General features: G+C 46.5%; 2 protein-coding genes across 2 annotated transcripts in view; one reads left to right on the forward strand and one right to left on the reverse strand.

The window, feature by feature from the left end:
* FOXO1 (forkhead box O1) overlaps positions 1-2,674 on the reverse strand; it is a 93,397-nt gene extending 90,723 nt beyond the window's left edge. The window contains exon 1 of the mRNA XM_079903306.1: positions 1,882-2,674. Coding sequence (XP_079759432.1) covers positions 1,882-2,532 — 651 coding nt within the window. The 5' untranslated portion in view covers positions 2,533-2,674. The remainder of the gene's footprint in view (positions 1-1,881) is intronic.
* Positions 2,675-3,057: 383 nt separating this feature from the next.
* The window catches only part of LOC307176846 (uncharacterized protein), a gene marked incomplete at its 5' end in the record, with an annotated part of 35,451 nt that continues 22,356 nt past the window's right edge, over positions 3,058-16,152 (forward strand). The window contains 4 exons of the mRNA XM_079903330.1: positions 3,058-3,144; positions 3,297-3,566; positions 4,080-4,268; positions 10,430-10,543. Coding sequence (XP_079759456.1) covers positions 3,058-3,144; positions 3,297-3,566; positions 4,080-4,268; positions 10,430-10,543 — 660 coding nt within the window. The remainder of the gene's footprint in view (positions 3,145-3,296; positions 3,567-4,079; positions 4,269-10,429; positions 10,544-16,152) is intronic.

Raw genomic sequence — 16,152 nt, forward strand, 5'->3', positions numbered from 1 at the left:
AACGAAAAAAATGGCTTTTTTAACAGCAAATGCTTTGTAACAGCTCAAGTAGGACTGATAAATAAACAAGTCAGTCAAATACTTAAATTCAAATGTTAAAGTAAAATTGGATTTGGCAGGCAACCCCGATTTTCTGACTTAAAAGAATATATACCTAGCTTAAAGTAAGGAGGCACCTTACCTTTTTGAAGCACTTGGTAAAATTGCACGTAATGCCTAGTAATGAGGTTATAAGTGATGCCTTTACTCTAAAATACGCTTTGGAAAAAATAAGATCCTGACTCCTTCTCCAGGAACTTTAATACGAAGTGATTAACTTAACCTTTTTTACACACATTAACCACAAAGATAACAGTGTATGTAAAACCACCTTGGTGTAACAAGTGCTTAGCAAAGGAAAATCTGTATTATGCTGTACAGTCCGGATGAGGGGTAAGGAAGGAGGTTAGCTCAACTAGAGAACCTTCGCATCGATCCTTCCACCTGTGACAGTGAGAAACTGGCAGCTTCTGGCAGCCGCAGGGCGAACGCACGGCCGGTAAGCCTCCGCACCGCCAGCCCCGAGCCTGACCTCCCGAGGGTCCCAGGGCCTTCTCCACGTCGGGGTAGGGACGTGCCTGCCCACAGAGTCTCTCCTCGGGTCTGTCTGCCTGTCTCTCTCAGAAAGGCAAAAAGTGCAAGGCACCTCCTTTACAGGCCTCCATGCAGGCAGAAGTTCCCTACGGTTCCCTAGATTCGAACCTCCACTCCAACTCCCCCAAAACACTAGTGTCAAAGCCCCCCGCCTTGCCCCTCGGATCCGTAGCTCCGTGCTCGAAGGCACTGAGGTGGCAAAGCAAGAGATTATACACGCCCCCGGCCCTGGTCATCCGGGGGAGCCTCTCCTCGCCTAATTAAAGGCCTTGAACCTTGGGCGAGGCCAAGTTTGGGGGTACCTCCCGGCGCAGATAAGAGCTGGCCGCGCGGCGCCGAGGCCGGGCCCGGAGGCACGCAAGGCCAGGGCGCGCTGGCCCTTTAAAGGCACTCGCTTCCTGCGCCCGCGGCCCCTCCCTCGCCGTCGCCAGCTCCCGCCCCCGCCGAGGGTCACACTTGAACTTTAGCTCGCCCCGCGCGGCCGGGCGCCGGCGCTCCGCAGGCGGTGGCCGCCCCTTCGCACGTGTCGGAGGCGCTACCTCGGGATGGGCGCTCCCGGCCCCCCGCACTCGAGGCCACTTCGAATAAAATCGAAACAAAACAAAATGCACACCGGCCTCCAAAATCTGCGTGGCCATCCCCGACGGGCCTCCCGGCTCGCGCCCTGCCTGTCCCCTCCACCTGCAGCCCGGTCCCCTGGCGGCGGGGCTCTGAGGCCCCTCGCCACGCTCTCCCCAGCCCAGAGCGGCGGAAACGGCTCCGCGGGGCGTCCCGGGGCTAGGAGGACGCGCGCCGCGGGGGCGGAGGGGAGCCGCCCTCACCCCCGAGGTCCTGGAAGAAAAGCAGCAGCTGCACGAGTCCGCGCGGGCCGTGGCGGAGCAGCTCCCAGTGAACCCCCCTTTCCTTCCACTGGCGAACTTTTCTGCCCGCTCGGAGGTCCACTTCTTGGCGTACTTTTTTCACTCCCTTAGGTCTCAACGAGCCCATTCCCCGTCCCGCTCCAACTCTCACTAGAGCGCGCGCAGAGACACTTATTCCGGTCCCCCGACGAGTCCGGGTCAAGCCCCACAACCCACCCCTGCCGCTTCTCGCCCGCTCCCTTCACGCGCTGCCCGCGTGCTCTGCACTTTCAGGCCAAGCAAACTTGCCCAGCCGCCCCCTCATCTGCCCCACCGCGACCTCAGGAGGAGGCAGGCAGGCTGCCCGAGCCCCCCTCCCGCTCCGGCCGTTAGCCCCTAGGCCACTCACCTTCCAGCCAGCCGAGCTGTTGCTGTCGCCCTTATCCTTGAAGTAGGGAACGCTCTTGACCATCCACTCGTAGATCTGCGACAGCGTGAGCCGCTTCTCGGCCGAGCTCTCGATGGCCTTAGTGATGAGGTCGGCGTAGGACAGGTTGCCCCACGCGTTGCGGCGGGACGAGCTGCTCTTGCGCGGCTGCCCCGCTAGCGGCCCGGCGGCGGCGGCGGGGGGCACGGGCGGGTGCTGCGATAGCGGCCCGGGCGGCGGGGGCTGCGGCGGCGCCGGGTGCAGGCAGCCCGCCTCCGGGCCCTGGAAGTCCCCGCACAGCCCCCCGGTGGCGGCAGCTGCGGCCGCCGCCGCCGCCACCGCGGCCGCCGCCGCGGCTGCCGCCACGGAGCCGGGCGCCTGCTGGAAGTCCCCGCTCTCCTCCAGCAGGCTCAGGTTGCTCATGAAGTCGGCGCTGACAGCGGACGCCGAGGCCGAGGGCAGGCCCGCGGCGGCGTCGGGGTTCGCGGCCGCGCCGCCCGACGGCGCCGGGCTGGAGGTGGCCGAGTTGGACTGGCTAAACTCCGGCCTGGGTAGCGGCCAGGTGCACGAGCGCGGCCGGGGCAGCGGCTCGAAGTCCGGGTCGATCTCCACCACCTGGGGCGCTTCGGCCATGGTGACCCCGGCCCCTCCCCCAGCCGCGGGACTGCCAAGAAGTGAGAGAGTGCAGCACCGGGGGCCGAGGAGAGAGAGCGAGAAGAGCCGGTCCGAGATTTGCCGGGGCCGGGCGCGGGGGGCGGGGGGGGGTTGATGTCGGTGCCACGAGCGGACGGAAACCGGGAGGAAGGCGCGGCGGCAGAGTGGAAGCGCGAGCCCAGAACTTAACTTCACAGGTCCATCAACATCTAGGCTCCTCCGGGTCCGCTGCACGGACGGGACGGCAGGCCAGAGTCACCGGGCCCCGGCAGCGCCGGCGTCGCGCTCCTGCTGACACGGCCCGTGGAACGAAGGACGGACGGACGCCGCGGACCGTTCACTCTCCCGGGCTGCGCGACCGTGGCGCTGCTGCCTGTTGAATGTGGCGGCGACGGCGGCAGCTGCAGCAACTACGCTGCCGCCCGACTTACTGGATCTGCCGCCGTCCCCCGCCCGCGGCGGCGCGCGCGCCGGCCCGCCCCTGACTGACAGCCCGAGAGACCAATGAGCGCGCGGCGGCTCCGCCCAGGCAGCCAGTGGACGCCGGCCTGGGCGGGGCCCGGTTTTCCACCGGGAGGCCGCAGTGGGTTGGTGGGGGGTAGTGGGGTGTTTTTCTCTCCCACACACACACGCACGCACACTCTCGCTCTCTCACTCTTTTTTTTAAGCTCTCTGTTATTATTTTCTGGTAATTCTCGAGTGTTTCTGTGAGTCTCTCGCCCTCCCAGTGTTTTGATTGCTAGGAGGAAAACCAACGTGGAGGCGACGGCGACACTTTGTTTACTACTGAGGACCAGAGAGTACTCGGGAAGCCCGAGTGGAACGAGTCGCTCGCTTCGCCTCGACCTCCGCTCGGGGCCCAAAGCCGGGCCGGGCGGGGGCCGGGGACGCTCAGCGCTCCGGGGGCGCTGGGTGGGTGGGCGGGCGGGCGGAGGCGGCCTCGCTGCATTCTGCTCAATCGCCCCCTCTCGACTCTGCCCACGATTTCTTTGCAGAGAAACGTGGGGAAGTCGGTGGGTTTTGTTTTTGTTTTGTTTTGTTTTGTTTTGTTTTGTTTTCCCTGCGACGTGTCGAGTCCTCCGGCCCCGGCGCGAGCCGCACACGCCCCCCGGGGCAAGGGCTCTGACGGTCAAGTCCGCGCGGACGACGCAGTCGCTGCAGCTTCCGCGCCGGGAACCCACCTGTCCGCACCCGCGGGCTGAGCCTCTGCGGTTGGATGTAGACGGGGGCCAGTTGTCCAGTCCAGCAGCCACCAGCCGGGTTCACTACATTCTTGACTTAACTAGAAACGAGGGAAGGGGGCTCGGCGTGGGCCGAAGATGGTCCTACGTCACACGCACCCTCGGGCCCAAAGGCATCCTCATCCTCGTGCCCTCTTCCCTTGGGCGGGAATCTCAGACCCTCCACTGAGTCAGTCGGGGGCGACGGGGAAGGGGTCAGAGGAGAGCATTTAGTGAGAGCCTTGTCACTTTATTACTTACCCTAATTAAGTTTAACTGTTTGCTTGCCATTTCTTTGCTATTTAGAATGGAAGTGCTGAGGTGTTGAGAAGTGAAAATGGAAGAAGGGAGAGGACCAAAGCCTTGGGGTGCAGCCCTGCCCCACTCCCAGATGTTCCTTTAGGCCGCTTGCCCCGTGCGTCCATCAACCCACCCCACCTTTCCCCATCTGGGCTCCAGGTCCAGGACGTCCTGCCGAGATCAGTGGGGCAAAAGGTAGGAAGACAATGGCCCTTGTGTCTCAGGGAGCAGAAGAAACAGTCGTCAAGTTTTGTTTTCTTTTGCATTTTTTTTTTTTAGGAGGAATATGGAAGGCATTTCCTTTCAGAGGGATGGGATCACTTAAGATGGAAGATTGACCGTAGGGTTTTAAATATCTTGTCCAAAATGACAGCTCCCAATTCCAAAAAAAAAAAATCCCTGTTTCTGACAGGTGGTTCTTCAGTTGAAAAAGTGGCATCTAAAGAAAATGAGGCCTCGTTTACAGAAGTTTGAAAAGACTGAAAGATTTATTCCTCCTTGACATTCTCACTCGTCCAAACTCCTATTTCTTCATAATCCGCTTATCACAACAGCTTTCCAGTGATAAGGGGGCTGGGTGGAGGTTGTGAGCCTGATAGATGGAAGCTAGGGTTGGTTCCCACCCTCGTTTTGCGGTCTCTGCGTTTTCTATCAAATTTGGACTGTTCGGGCCTCGTCTGCCCGCCGCTAGGGGACCTCAGTAACCCAGACGAGCTGAAAGGAAGGCCGTAATGTAGAACTACTGCTTCCCTCAACCTTTGCCACTGCACTCTGCAGGGGCAGCCCCCATTCGAACGGCCGCACCCTTCGAATAGGCGGTGCCCTAGTGGGTCATTCTTGGCAAAGGAAGCCAGCTGGCAAATTTGGCCTTGCCTTCATTTCAATTCCGGTTTTTCAGGGCCTCAGTTGCAGGAAAGTATTTGGTTAAGAGGGTTTTCTTACAAACTTTCTCCCCAGATCCTTGAAATCTTCTGGGCTATCCTGCCTAATTGTTTCTGTAAGTGACATATTTGCTTTTGTTTGGTCTTTTTTAAAAATTTGACTTGAAGCAGGCCCAGAGTACCTACAAGCACCAATGTCCCTGACACGTGGTTCCAAAAAATTAAAAAATATATATTTAAAGGTTCTTATAGCTGCCTAAAATACCTTGGTATGTATCAAGCTACTCATACAAGCTGGTGGACATTTGGCTTGTTTCTACTCTTTAATGGTCACAAACCCTTCTTCTGTAGTGAATAACCTTATATAACTCATTTTGCATATGTGCAAGTACGTCTATAGGAGGAATTTCCAGAAAAGAGATCACTGGGTCAGCAGTTAAATGCATTTGTAATTTTGAGACACTGCCGAATTGCCCTCCCTAAGGGTTGTATCAAGCTGAACTTTCTTTTCAGCTAGACCTGGAGAATGATAAAGTTGAAAGTAAACCTGGAGATCATCCTGGTGGTCCCTTTAATTTATAGGTAAGGAAAACGAGGCACAGAGAAGCTAACCGATTTGCCCGAGTTCACACAAATAACAGTGGTGCTGTTAGAACTAGAGCTTCAATTTCTTGCTTTCCCATCCATAATCTTCTCAACACACAGATAGAAAATTATAAATACCCTGTAATCCCAATATGCGATAACCACGATAAAACTGTGGTGTATTTCTCTCCAGCCAATCCCACAGATTTTAGTAATTTTACTTAGATTAACTCCACTGAGCTGGAAGTTTTGATTTAAAAGATTTTTAAAAAGCAGACACACAAAAAAATGATAGTGATAGTAAGATAATAAAAAAGATTACAAAAGAAGTGGTTTGGGTTTTTTTTAGTCAAAAAATGTAAACGTTTTCTTTGAAGGATGGCAAAGGATTTAGGTTGGCACTAGTTCTGCTTAAGAGAAAAAGGTTTATTTCTTTTCTCCTTCAGTATTTTTTTTTGTGGTAGCTGTTTGCTTAGAAGGGTTTTTCTAATGATTCTCACTGATTAGTAAGTAAGTGTGAGTCATTATCATCGGTTCATGTGGCCAAATTGGGAAGAAAAATGTTTCATGTCAGGTAAGCACAATTAAAATGAAAAAGGAAGTTTATCCTCACAAAGCCCATCTCACAAACCAATGTGGTATTCTTTCCTCTGCCTCTTTTCAGGGTAATTATTACATCATCCTTGACAGGAAGACTGAGGGATGGTTCCCTTTGATCAATTCCAAGGTAGAAATTTCTATATTTACCCCTCACCACCAACACACTGATCTCTGGTTTAAATTCTTATCAAAAAATAGGTAATTTAAGTCCAAGTTAATGAGTAAAAAGCCTGGATGCTTATTCTTCAGTCACAGCACTTAACTTCATACTTCACCTTCCCTTCCCCAGAACTGCCCATTTCCAATATTTTGTCTAAATCATTAGGAGGTATTGCTATCAACTTAAAACAGGCTTTCTTCAATTTGCCCATAGAAGATAATGATATGAAACAACACAGCTTCAGCTTCTTAAACCAGTGTCCTGAAACCTGGCCTATTAAGTGGTAGTTATAGCAATATCAGAAGTAGCCATTTATTTTTCTCGAGGGGTAATTTCCTTCGGATTTTGTCATTCATTCAGCAAATACTTGTAGAGCACCTCCTATGTACAGGCCAGGTGCCAGGCATCACACGGTACACTGGTTTTTCTTTTTTTTTTTCAGAGTACATTGTTTTGATGGCAAATTCCTTGAGGTCATAAATAGTTTATTTTCCTTTATATGATATTTGATGTCAGAATTAAGACTATGTCACTCTTTAAATAATCAGGAATGCATACTGACAATATTTCTTTGAAGGAATTACACACAAAAAAGTATTTGATAGATACAAGGAATGCTAAGTCAGAAAAGAATTGACGTATTATCATAGTCACCATTTTGAAGAAAAATAATAAGATGAGGTAGAAAAGCTGAATAAATGAACATCCGTAGGTGTTGGGAGTATGAGCTCTGGCCACCAGGCTTTGGGATTGGGAGGATCTTGCTCCAAATGGACAAAAGACACGGGATATGTCAGATTATTTGTCTATTACAAATAAAGATGATGCTTACTAATCTGTAACTGGAGAGAAGCATTGGGCAAATCATAAACCAGAGATCCAACAGTTTCTATTGTGCTATGAAGATGTGTGTCAGCTTCGATAAACTCTATTCCTTTGCTTTAAGTGTTAGTGAGAGACTACCTGTGGGTCCCTACAACAATACTAAAAATGTATTTGGAGATAATCTAAATGACCAACAATAGAGAATGGTTAAATGCCTGTAAGGTAGAATCATATATAGTCATTTAAAATAAAGTGGACCAAGCATACATAATGGCATTGCGACAATGCTGGGGATACAATATTTAAAAGGTTGGAGGTACCACTGTCGGCTAAAAAATTTTGGCAGTGGTTATATCTGGGTGGTGGATTTATAGGTGATCGTTACAGGTCTCACACAAACCCCTCCTTTTACAGGTAAGAAAACAGACAATGAAAAGTTAAGTGATTTGCCCGAGGCCGCACAGTTAGTGAAGAGCTGGGCCAGGATTCAGACCTCCTAGCATTCAGGCCAAAACTCTTTCTTGTATAGCATTGCTTTTCACTTTACCTTTCTAACTGGAGGTTTTCACTATTTAATGAAATTCAGCCTATTTTAAACACTAGGTCTTTAACTAACTTTGAGACAATAAAATTACTCTCCCAAACTCCAAACAGCCTGCACATTACAATTAAAATTTTTTCTAACATTAAGGACTGAGAGTTGCCATAAAAATTAATGGATGGCACATGAAATCCCAAATTCTTTGAATATCACAAATCTGAATTTTGCACTCATGCTTGAAACACAATGTGTTTTCACTATTTTATTTCTGTTTCATGTCATATTAAAGCTCTTAACATGCTTCCCAAAAAAGGGGGGACATATGTATTAAATAAGAAAAAGCTGCCATGTAGATCACAGATGGTAGTACATTTTTGGCAGAAAGGAAGTTTAACAAGGCGTTCTACTTATTTACTTGGAAAACTAACATGTATGAATGTTCAAGTTAAGTGGTAAGAATTAATTGCTGTTTTACTATAATCAGTTTTTTCCAATCAAATTGCCCTATTTCCATAACATTACAGTAGAGAAAGGGCGTCAAATGTGATTGTAACCCCCTGGGAGTCCACGACAGTAATGAAAGAATGAAGGAAGAAGAAACAGCATTTTATAGTAACTAACCATATTGCTTGTCATTTGTTGATAAAAATCAATAACAAGAGGTAATGACTGTATAGTCAGAGTACATGTGTTTTTAATATGACATGTATAGTCACTGACTGTGTCAGTTATGGTGTAAAAACAGGAGGTAAGAGTTTATCAAATTTCAGATTTGGCTGACTCAACACAGCCCACCCATATGCAAAGTCTGCTATGCCAGAAAGTAAACATAGATGAATAGTGAGTATTTCTCTGGAATACCAGGTTTTTATTTTGTGGTAAATAGAGCCTTTAAAACACATTGAAGTATTCTATATTCTAAGGTTTAAGATTTTAAAATGGAACTTCCAATTAGCTGATCACTGATACCATGCTGGAGGAAAAAACGGATTTGTCTCATATGATGCCGTTATATACTTTAAATAATTTTGTGTTTGAACAACAAACTGAAAACAGAACATTTGACAGCTACATTGCATGCCTGCACTCCAGAAGATTACAACCTGGAAAAACTCTTCCCACAATCCGAGACTAAGCTTGGAGAGATCTCACCCTCCTCTGTTTCAGATTTATATATCATCTGAAACAAGATGATATGTATATTGATAAATATAAATATATACCTCTCGTTTCAAAATGTTTTCATTTCTAAGCCATAAATCACTTTTTACTCTGAAGCAGAATATACACATTTTCTTTAGGCCCCGGTGTTAATAAAAACCACCATTTTTCAACAGTAGTTATGGACTAAGCACTATATAGCTATTACCTGAATCAGTCCTCAAAGCCAACCAATAATGTAGGAATTATCATGATTCATATCTTACAGAAATTGAAACTGAGGTACAGAGAGCTAAGAAACTTACTTAATGTTGTACTTTAGAAGCTTATCTAATTGTAATCAGACTTGACCCTACTGTTATCAAAATACAGAGCTCATCTCCTGGTTAACAGACCTTCTGCCTCCGTAAAATGTTGGGATTTTTCTAGAGCCCTAGAAATTAACCAGAGGTTAATTTGATGATTCAGTTTTTTTCCAGAAAATTGACGTTGGAACATTTTGGGAGGTGGAGGGATCTTTGTCAGCAATCAGCTCTGCCTGAAACCAGTTTAGTTTATGTTAATGAAGGAAGCCTAGAGATAGAATATAAATGACAATAATAATGCTGACGTTTGCATTTGTATAACACAAATGATGTCGGGGATTTCAAGCCATTAGCACTTGCTTATCTGAACAGACGGCCTCAGACCATCTACAGTAAGAGCAACCTGCCCTTCCGGAAAGGTTGGCTCATCTGGAACTCTTTCCGAAGCTCTCCTTATCTTCAATAAAGCACATCAAACCAAGTTCACCAGCTCTACTGAGCTCTGTCCCCACCAGAGAAAGTGGTTAGCTTCGGATCTGTATCTAAAAGCCATCCCTCCTATGAGTTTCAGAAGCTCAGATTTAGCTTAGAACTAGTGAACATATATTTTACAATTCAAATGAGAGACCTTACGTTATTCCAATACTACTTGAATCCAGCTCTGTTGCTGAACGTGCTGGGGATTGATCCAAGCCATAAGGTTTACTTTCATGAGACAGTGAGCAAAATTAAGAGCAAAACAAACAAAACCCTTGTGTTCCTCTCCACCTCAAAGTGACTTGGAAAGTGCCCTCTCCACCACCAGGTGAGCATAAAATATCAGGAATATTTGTAAAGCACCTTTAGAAACACTTACTTTGGGAAGGGGATGGGATCCTATCTTAATGCCCCCAGTTTTCATAAGAAGCATGAATAAAACACCCTTCAGCTAAGAGTTTAGGCTGTGTTCTCGTATCTTCAGCTTTCCATCACAGAGACATATTGGCAGCCCCTACGACCCACAGACTACAGTCAGAAGACCCACAGACTATCAGTCAGAAGAGCTTATCTGTGGCTACCTTCCTTTCAGTCAGTTTAAATTGCCAATGAATCACGAAAGGAAAATCACCCCTCCATGCTTTCCCATCCTCAGGAGATGTCCTAGTTTTAATTAGCCAGTGCATCCAGTTGTGAGAGTCAGCAGATAATCATAATTTTGTATGATAAGTAAAATCAGTATAATAATCCAAATATATTATCTCTTTTCTTCAATAGTTGTATATTTGATACTTGATTTGATGTTTTACTTTTTATTGTAGACACAGACCGACAAGGCCTGGGGAAGTAGGGTGGAGAAAGGAGCAGAATGCCTCCGCCTGGATAGGAAAGCAAATCACGTGTGTCCCTCGCTCATCTCCAGCCAAGGCTATAGTGTGAGTAGAAAGCTCTGGAAACACAGTGGCTCTCTTATAGATCACAGCAGCTGTTTTATCAAGTATGCTGTGATGTTGGCCCTACCTGCAAAATATGATAAAATGAAATCACCAATGGCTCTTCCAAGAAAAGCAGAAAATCAACAAAGCACTATCAACTGAAGTTCTTTTATTCCCTAGGTAGTGTTCAATTTATTCTGCATTTTGAAATTTTATCTTGATATTACTTGCCACCTACATACCTCAAAGAGGTATTGTAAGGATTAAAATAATGTCTTAAAGTGCTTTGAAACAGGGATGAAATGTTTGTTCTTTGACATCGGTACAACCTCGTGGGTAGGTCTTTGTTACTATACGAATGACTTCAGCTTAGGTAAACACATGATTTCTAAATCACTGGTATTTATTCTAAAACCTGCTATGGCTCCTTCATGTTCACATGTTTTGCACATCGGTTGCCCAAATCCAACTGATTCTTTGTGGATTCAGAGATAGTATGTATAACATCCATGGTATATCATAGCAAGAATTTAGGAAAAGTCTCCAATCTCAGAGATTTTTGTTACTTATCCATGCCCTACAGCTGAGTTTTAAAAGGAAAATTTCATGGAAATGACTTGAGAATTCTGAACCATTGATGCACCTTCTTATATGGCCTGATATACCAAAACATTGCTATAAAGGCTTTAAAAATCCTCTTACATTATGCTTGATAGTCTCAGCAGGCAATTAAAAAGCGGTTAAAAATAAAGTTAGCTGTGACTCATTTTGGTAGTTTAGCTGATGAGGATTTTGGCAGCTTCATTTAACAGATAATGTTATCATAGAAAGCAGCACAACTTTAACAATAGAGCAAATTTCTCTAAAACAATTGCAGAAGAGAATTGATACAGTGTATTCTTTGGTTTTCTGTGGCTCTTCTGGGGGGGCAAAATTCTTAAAAATCTAAACCCACTCAAACACCACAGCATGTTTTGTAAGAGTTAGATGTCTCCAAGAAACATAACAACTGGAGACAAGTGACTTCCTCATGAAAACAGAATAGTCCTACAACATTAGCGCTCTCAAAAAAAAAAAAGAAGAAGAAGAAAGAAAACAAAAACATACAGAACAGAAACAAGAAAAAGTATTCTACTTAAACGGAATTGGAATATAATGGCTTCTGGGTCCCAAATTTTTTTTCTAGGTCTGATTTTTTTTTAAGACTATTGAAATACTTATTTAGAAACTAGCTTCTAAATGCTTGATTAACTACCTGTTAAGACAATTGATTAAGGTTAGCTTCAGTAATTTTAAAGCATTCCTTTAGATAAACTACCTTTCAAACTTGAACCATGAACTATTTTTATTTAGGAAGTCATGTGAAGCGTAATTCATGATGTTTTTTCCAATCTTCTCAGGTTTAATGCCTTATGTATGAGAGAGAATAAAGTGATTTTGATAGTTAAAAAAAAAAGAAATATTTAGGAATAAGGCAGTAGCTTAATTTTAACATTCACTTTTATAATTAAAAAGAATTCATGTCTGTTCATGTAGACAAATTATTTTAACAAGAAACACCACCTGTATTATCAGATTCTGCAGTTATTCCTAGATTAGTTATTCTTGGCAACGGTACTGTAAAACTGTGTCACTGTGTGTGTGCGTGCGCACGCGCGCACGCTCACACACACACACACACACACACACACACACACACACACACACACGGGAACGTGCAAGCCTGAGGGCGTACACGCCCACGTTCCTATGTGTACACACCAGGATTCTATTAAAAGATCGTAAATGCCACCTTATTTTCACAATCCAATTAAAACATACAGCAAATTTAGTCACTGATAAACAAAAATTGATGAGAACCATAGAAACCTCTTAAATTAGGAATCAGGAAGACCTGAAATTAAGAAACAAAAGTTGCTAAAATTACACAGTCAAGGTAAGAATTTGTAATGTAAATGTTACCCCCAAACACTTAAAGGTGTGAAAGTTTTTTTATTAGGAAGGACCTTCATAGCTGCATTTGCTGATCAATTCTTAAACTGGTCATAATGGAAATATTATTTTTAAATGGGTCGTGATGTAGAAATTATTAAGGTGGTCATAATGGATAAAGTACTCTCTCTTGTTCCCCAGAGAGATTCAAAGGCCTTTCTTGAGTTGGACCCAGGTGAGGGGACATCTGTGTTCCTTAGTCCACACTCACTTCTATCTGCTGCCCTGCACCGCGTTCTTCTCTTAGGCAGCTGAGAACGACAGCAGGAGAGGAGAGCTAGGGGAAATTTTTAAATCGTGGTATCCTATGCAATTTAAAATCCTAAGTGTGCTGTGACACCCATACATGGCACTCCCACTGGTATCTACCAGTCATCACACTGCTTCCAAGCTCACAACTTTTCCCTTTAAATAGTACCTGTTGCAATCTTAGATTGAAGTTAGTGCATCTAGATTTTGGGGGTTTGAAGAACCTGACTCTTATGGGCTACGTTGCATCCACCCCTCCAAATTCATACTTTGAAGCCCCCAGAACTTCAGAATGTGAGTGCGTTTGGAGAAAAGGCCTTTAAAGAGGTGATTGAGTTAAAATGAGGCCATTAGGGTGGTCCCTAATCCCATCTGACTAGTGTCCTTATAAAAAGGGGAAATGTGAACACACAGAGAAACACTAGAGGTGTGTGAGCACACACAGAGGAGAGATGATGTGAGGACATAGCAAAGAAGGAGGCTGCCTGCCAGCCAAGGAGAGAGGCCTCAGGAGAAACCAATCCTGCTGACACCTTAATCTTGGACTTCTAGCCTCCAAAACTATGAGAAAATTAATTTCTGTTGTTTAAGCCAACCGGTCTGTGGTATTTTGTCATGGCAGCCCTAGAAAACTAATCCACTGGCTAAAGGATCAGTTACGTTTTTCCAAAGGTTAGGGTAGATTTTTAACATTCCACTGAGGGACTAAAGGGCCCTAACCCAAAAATGTAGTTAAGCAAATAAAGCACTAACTTGAGAGCAAAGTCTCAACAAAATCCATGCTGCTAATGTATGGTTTATGAACAAGAAGCATGGTCAGCATTAGAGGAAAACATGCATCTAGAACTTACGATGTTCCAAGCATTGTACCATATAAACTCATTGCATCTTCACAAACCCTGTGGGGGAGGCGCTCTTTGACAGAAGAGGGAATGGGGGCCCGTAGACGTTGAGCAACTTGCACAAGGTCACCTAGCTAACAAGGATACCTACCCAACAGTCTGCTCCAGAGTCTTTGCTCTTAAACAGTAATCCATGTGGCTTCTTTAGTAAGTAGATCTAATACTTGTTACCCCTCCGTCACCAACCCAACAGAGGGCAGTGAAATGTGGTGAGAGGATCACTAGCCTGGAAGGTTGAAGGACCTAAATTCAGATTCAAACTCTTACTCCTTATTCCTCCAGGCAGTTTCCTTATCTGAATAATGGGAATGATAATACTTACTGCTGTGAGGCTCCACTGAGATATATGAAAGTGCCTGCAGGTGGGATTAGCCCCAGGCACTGCAGACTTGTTTACAAGGTCTGAGATTCCTTTTAAAGATAATTCAGAGGGGCTCTCTGCTGAGTGGCAACCCACCATCCACCATGGCTTTTCTGTTCCATCAAAGGCTTACTTCCACTTCCAGTTAGTCTTACATCTGTAGTGCAAAAGGGCTCAACCATCCCCACACACGCTTGCATTCCTCTCAGCTCACACTACTGGACAGGTCCACTACCCCTTGCCCTCAGTAAACCATCATGTGGACAAGTAAGAATGGCAGGGAAACGAAGGCCTCACTTTCCCTTCCCTACCCTGGAGGTCTTCTCTCCCACCTTCACTAGGCTTCTGGAGAGCCCTTAGAAATACCACATTTAGGAAAAACAGCCTTTGGATGAAAAGCATTTTTGTGTTCGGCTCGTTGAATGGGAAGGCCAGCCTGTTGAATAAGGCGAGGGTAGACCTCTGGTGGTCCCCTCAGGAGCCTACAGGTTGCATGAGGTCCCACCCTCCCACACCCAGCTACCCAAAGTGCATTCAAGCTCCCACCACCACCCCACAACCCCTCCAGGCCCATGTGGCTGAAGGCACCCTAATGCCAGACCAGCCTTTCCAGAGACAAGCCTCAGATGTCGCGATTGGATCCGGTCCACCCAGGTTGTAAATACTGGCCATCCAGATAACCTCTGTGGCTCCCTTGCAGGCCTTCCGCAGCCTGGGCCTTTTGGAATCACAACTGATAATGTGAATTGTCAGTCGGTGATCACCCCCATCTCTCAGACTTGGTCTCATGTGCATCGTCCATGCCTCTGCCGTCCACCTGTTTGGGCTGATGACAACATTTCATTATTTCCCTTCCTCGTCATAAGGTTAGCCCGGGCCTCTCGATGGGGAGGGAAACACTCTTCGGAGAACCTGCTTTTGAAATCGACACTCCCCACACACGCTTGCATTCCTCTCAGCTCACATTACTGCAGCTGCTCCCGTGTCTGGATCTAAACCCTCATCTCCTGCCCCGCGCAGCTGAATTACCTTGCCCAGGGAGCTTTTAACATCTTGGCAGGGACAGAACACAAGCCTACCCCACTGGAGACTAGCTAGGCTGGGCCCTGTATTTGATAGCCATCTCAACATATTCAGAGCCATAGGAATTTTTTCCCCCTCTGCTGCTGGTTTCTTTCCATACTACTAAACTTTGCAAAATAAATGACAAGATGCCGCAGGCTAGGCTAAATTCAGTGCACAATCTCTAGCTGTGCAGCATAGCCAAAGGGACATGCACGGGCTTGCTTTTCCCTCTCATGGAAATAAACAATCCAAGAAGCAGAGCACTCACTTTTTTTTTAAATTTAATTAATTAATTAATTTATTTATTTATTTATTTTTGGCTGCGTTGGGTCTTTGCTGCTGCTCAAGGGCTTTCTCTAGTTGCAGCGAGTGGGGGCTACTCTCCGTTGCGGTGCACGGGCTTCTCTTTGTGGTGGCTTCTCTTGTTGTGGAGCACGGGCTCTAGGCACGCGGGCTTCAGTAGTTGCAGCACACAGGCTCAGTAGCTGTAGTTCAAGGGCTACTGAGCGCAGGCTCAGTAGTTGTGGCGCACGGGCTTAGTTGCTCTGTGGCACGTGGGATCTTCCCGGACCAGGGATCGAACCCAGATTCTTAACCACTGCACCACCAGGAAGCCCCAGAGCACTCACTTTTTTTAGGACCAGATGTTCATTCACCTCATGACGTGGGTTGTCCCTGCCAGTAAAGAGCAAGGAGCCCAGTGGTCCAGACTGACCAGATCAGTGTGGCACCCGACACCCGAGAATGTCATCTAGCTGTTCCCCACGGTATATTCTTGCCACACCTCAAGTGAATGGCCAAAGGGTCCAAGCCCAAACTACCATCTAACTGAAAGTTATTACAATCTAGGATTTTAAAGTTACATATCCTAGACCATCACAAGGCGTAGTAGACCACGTGCAGTTGAGTTTTGCCATTTCTTTCCATTTGAGGGATCCCCATACGTAATCGTCCACAGTTGTTATGGGGCATCAGAGAGCCAGCATGAAGTCTTGTGTCCAGAAGTTCACTGATTCCACACATATTACACAACTGTCACG

The sequence above is a fragment of the Stenella coeruleoalba genome, assembly GCF_951394435.1.
Source record: "Stenella coeruleoalba genome assembly, chromosome: 18".
Lineage (NCBI taxonomy): Eukaryota > Metazoa > Chordata > Mammalia > Artiodactyla > Delphinidae > Stenella > Stenella coeruleoalba.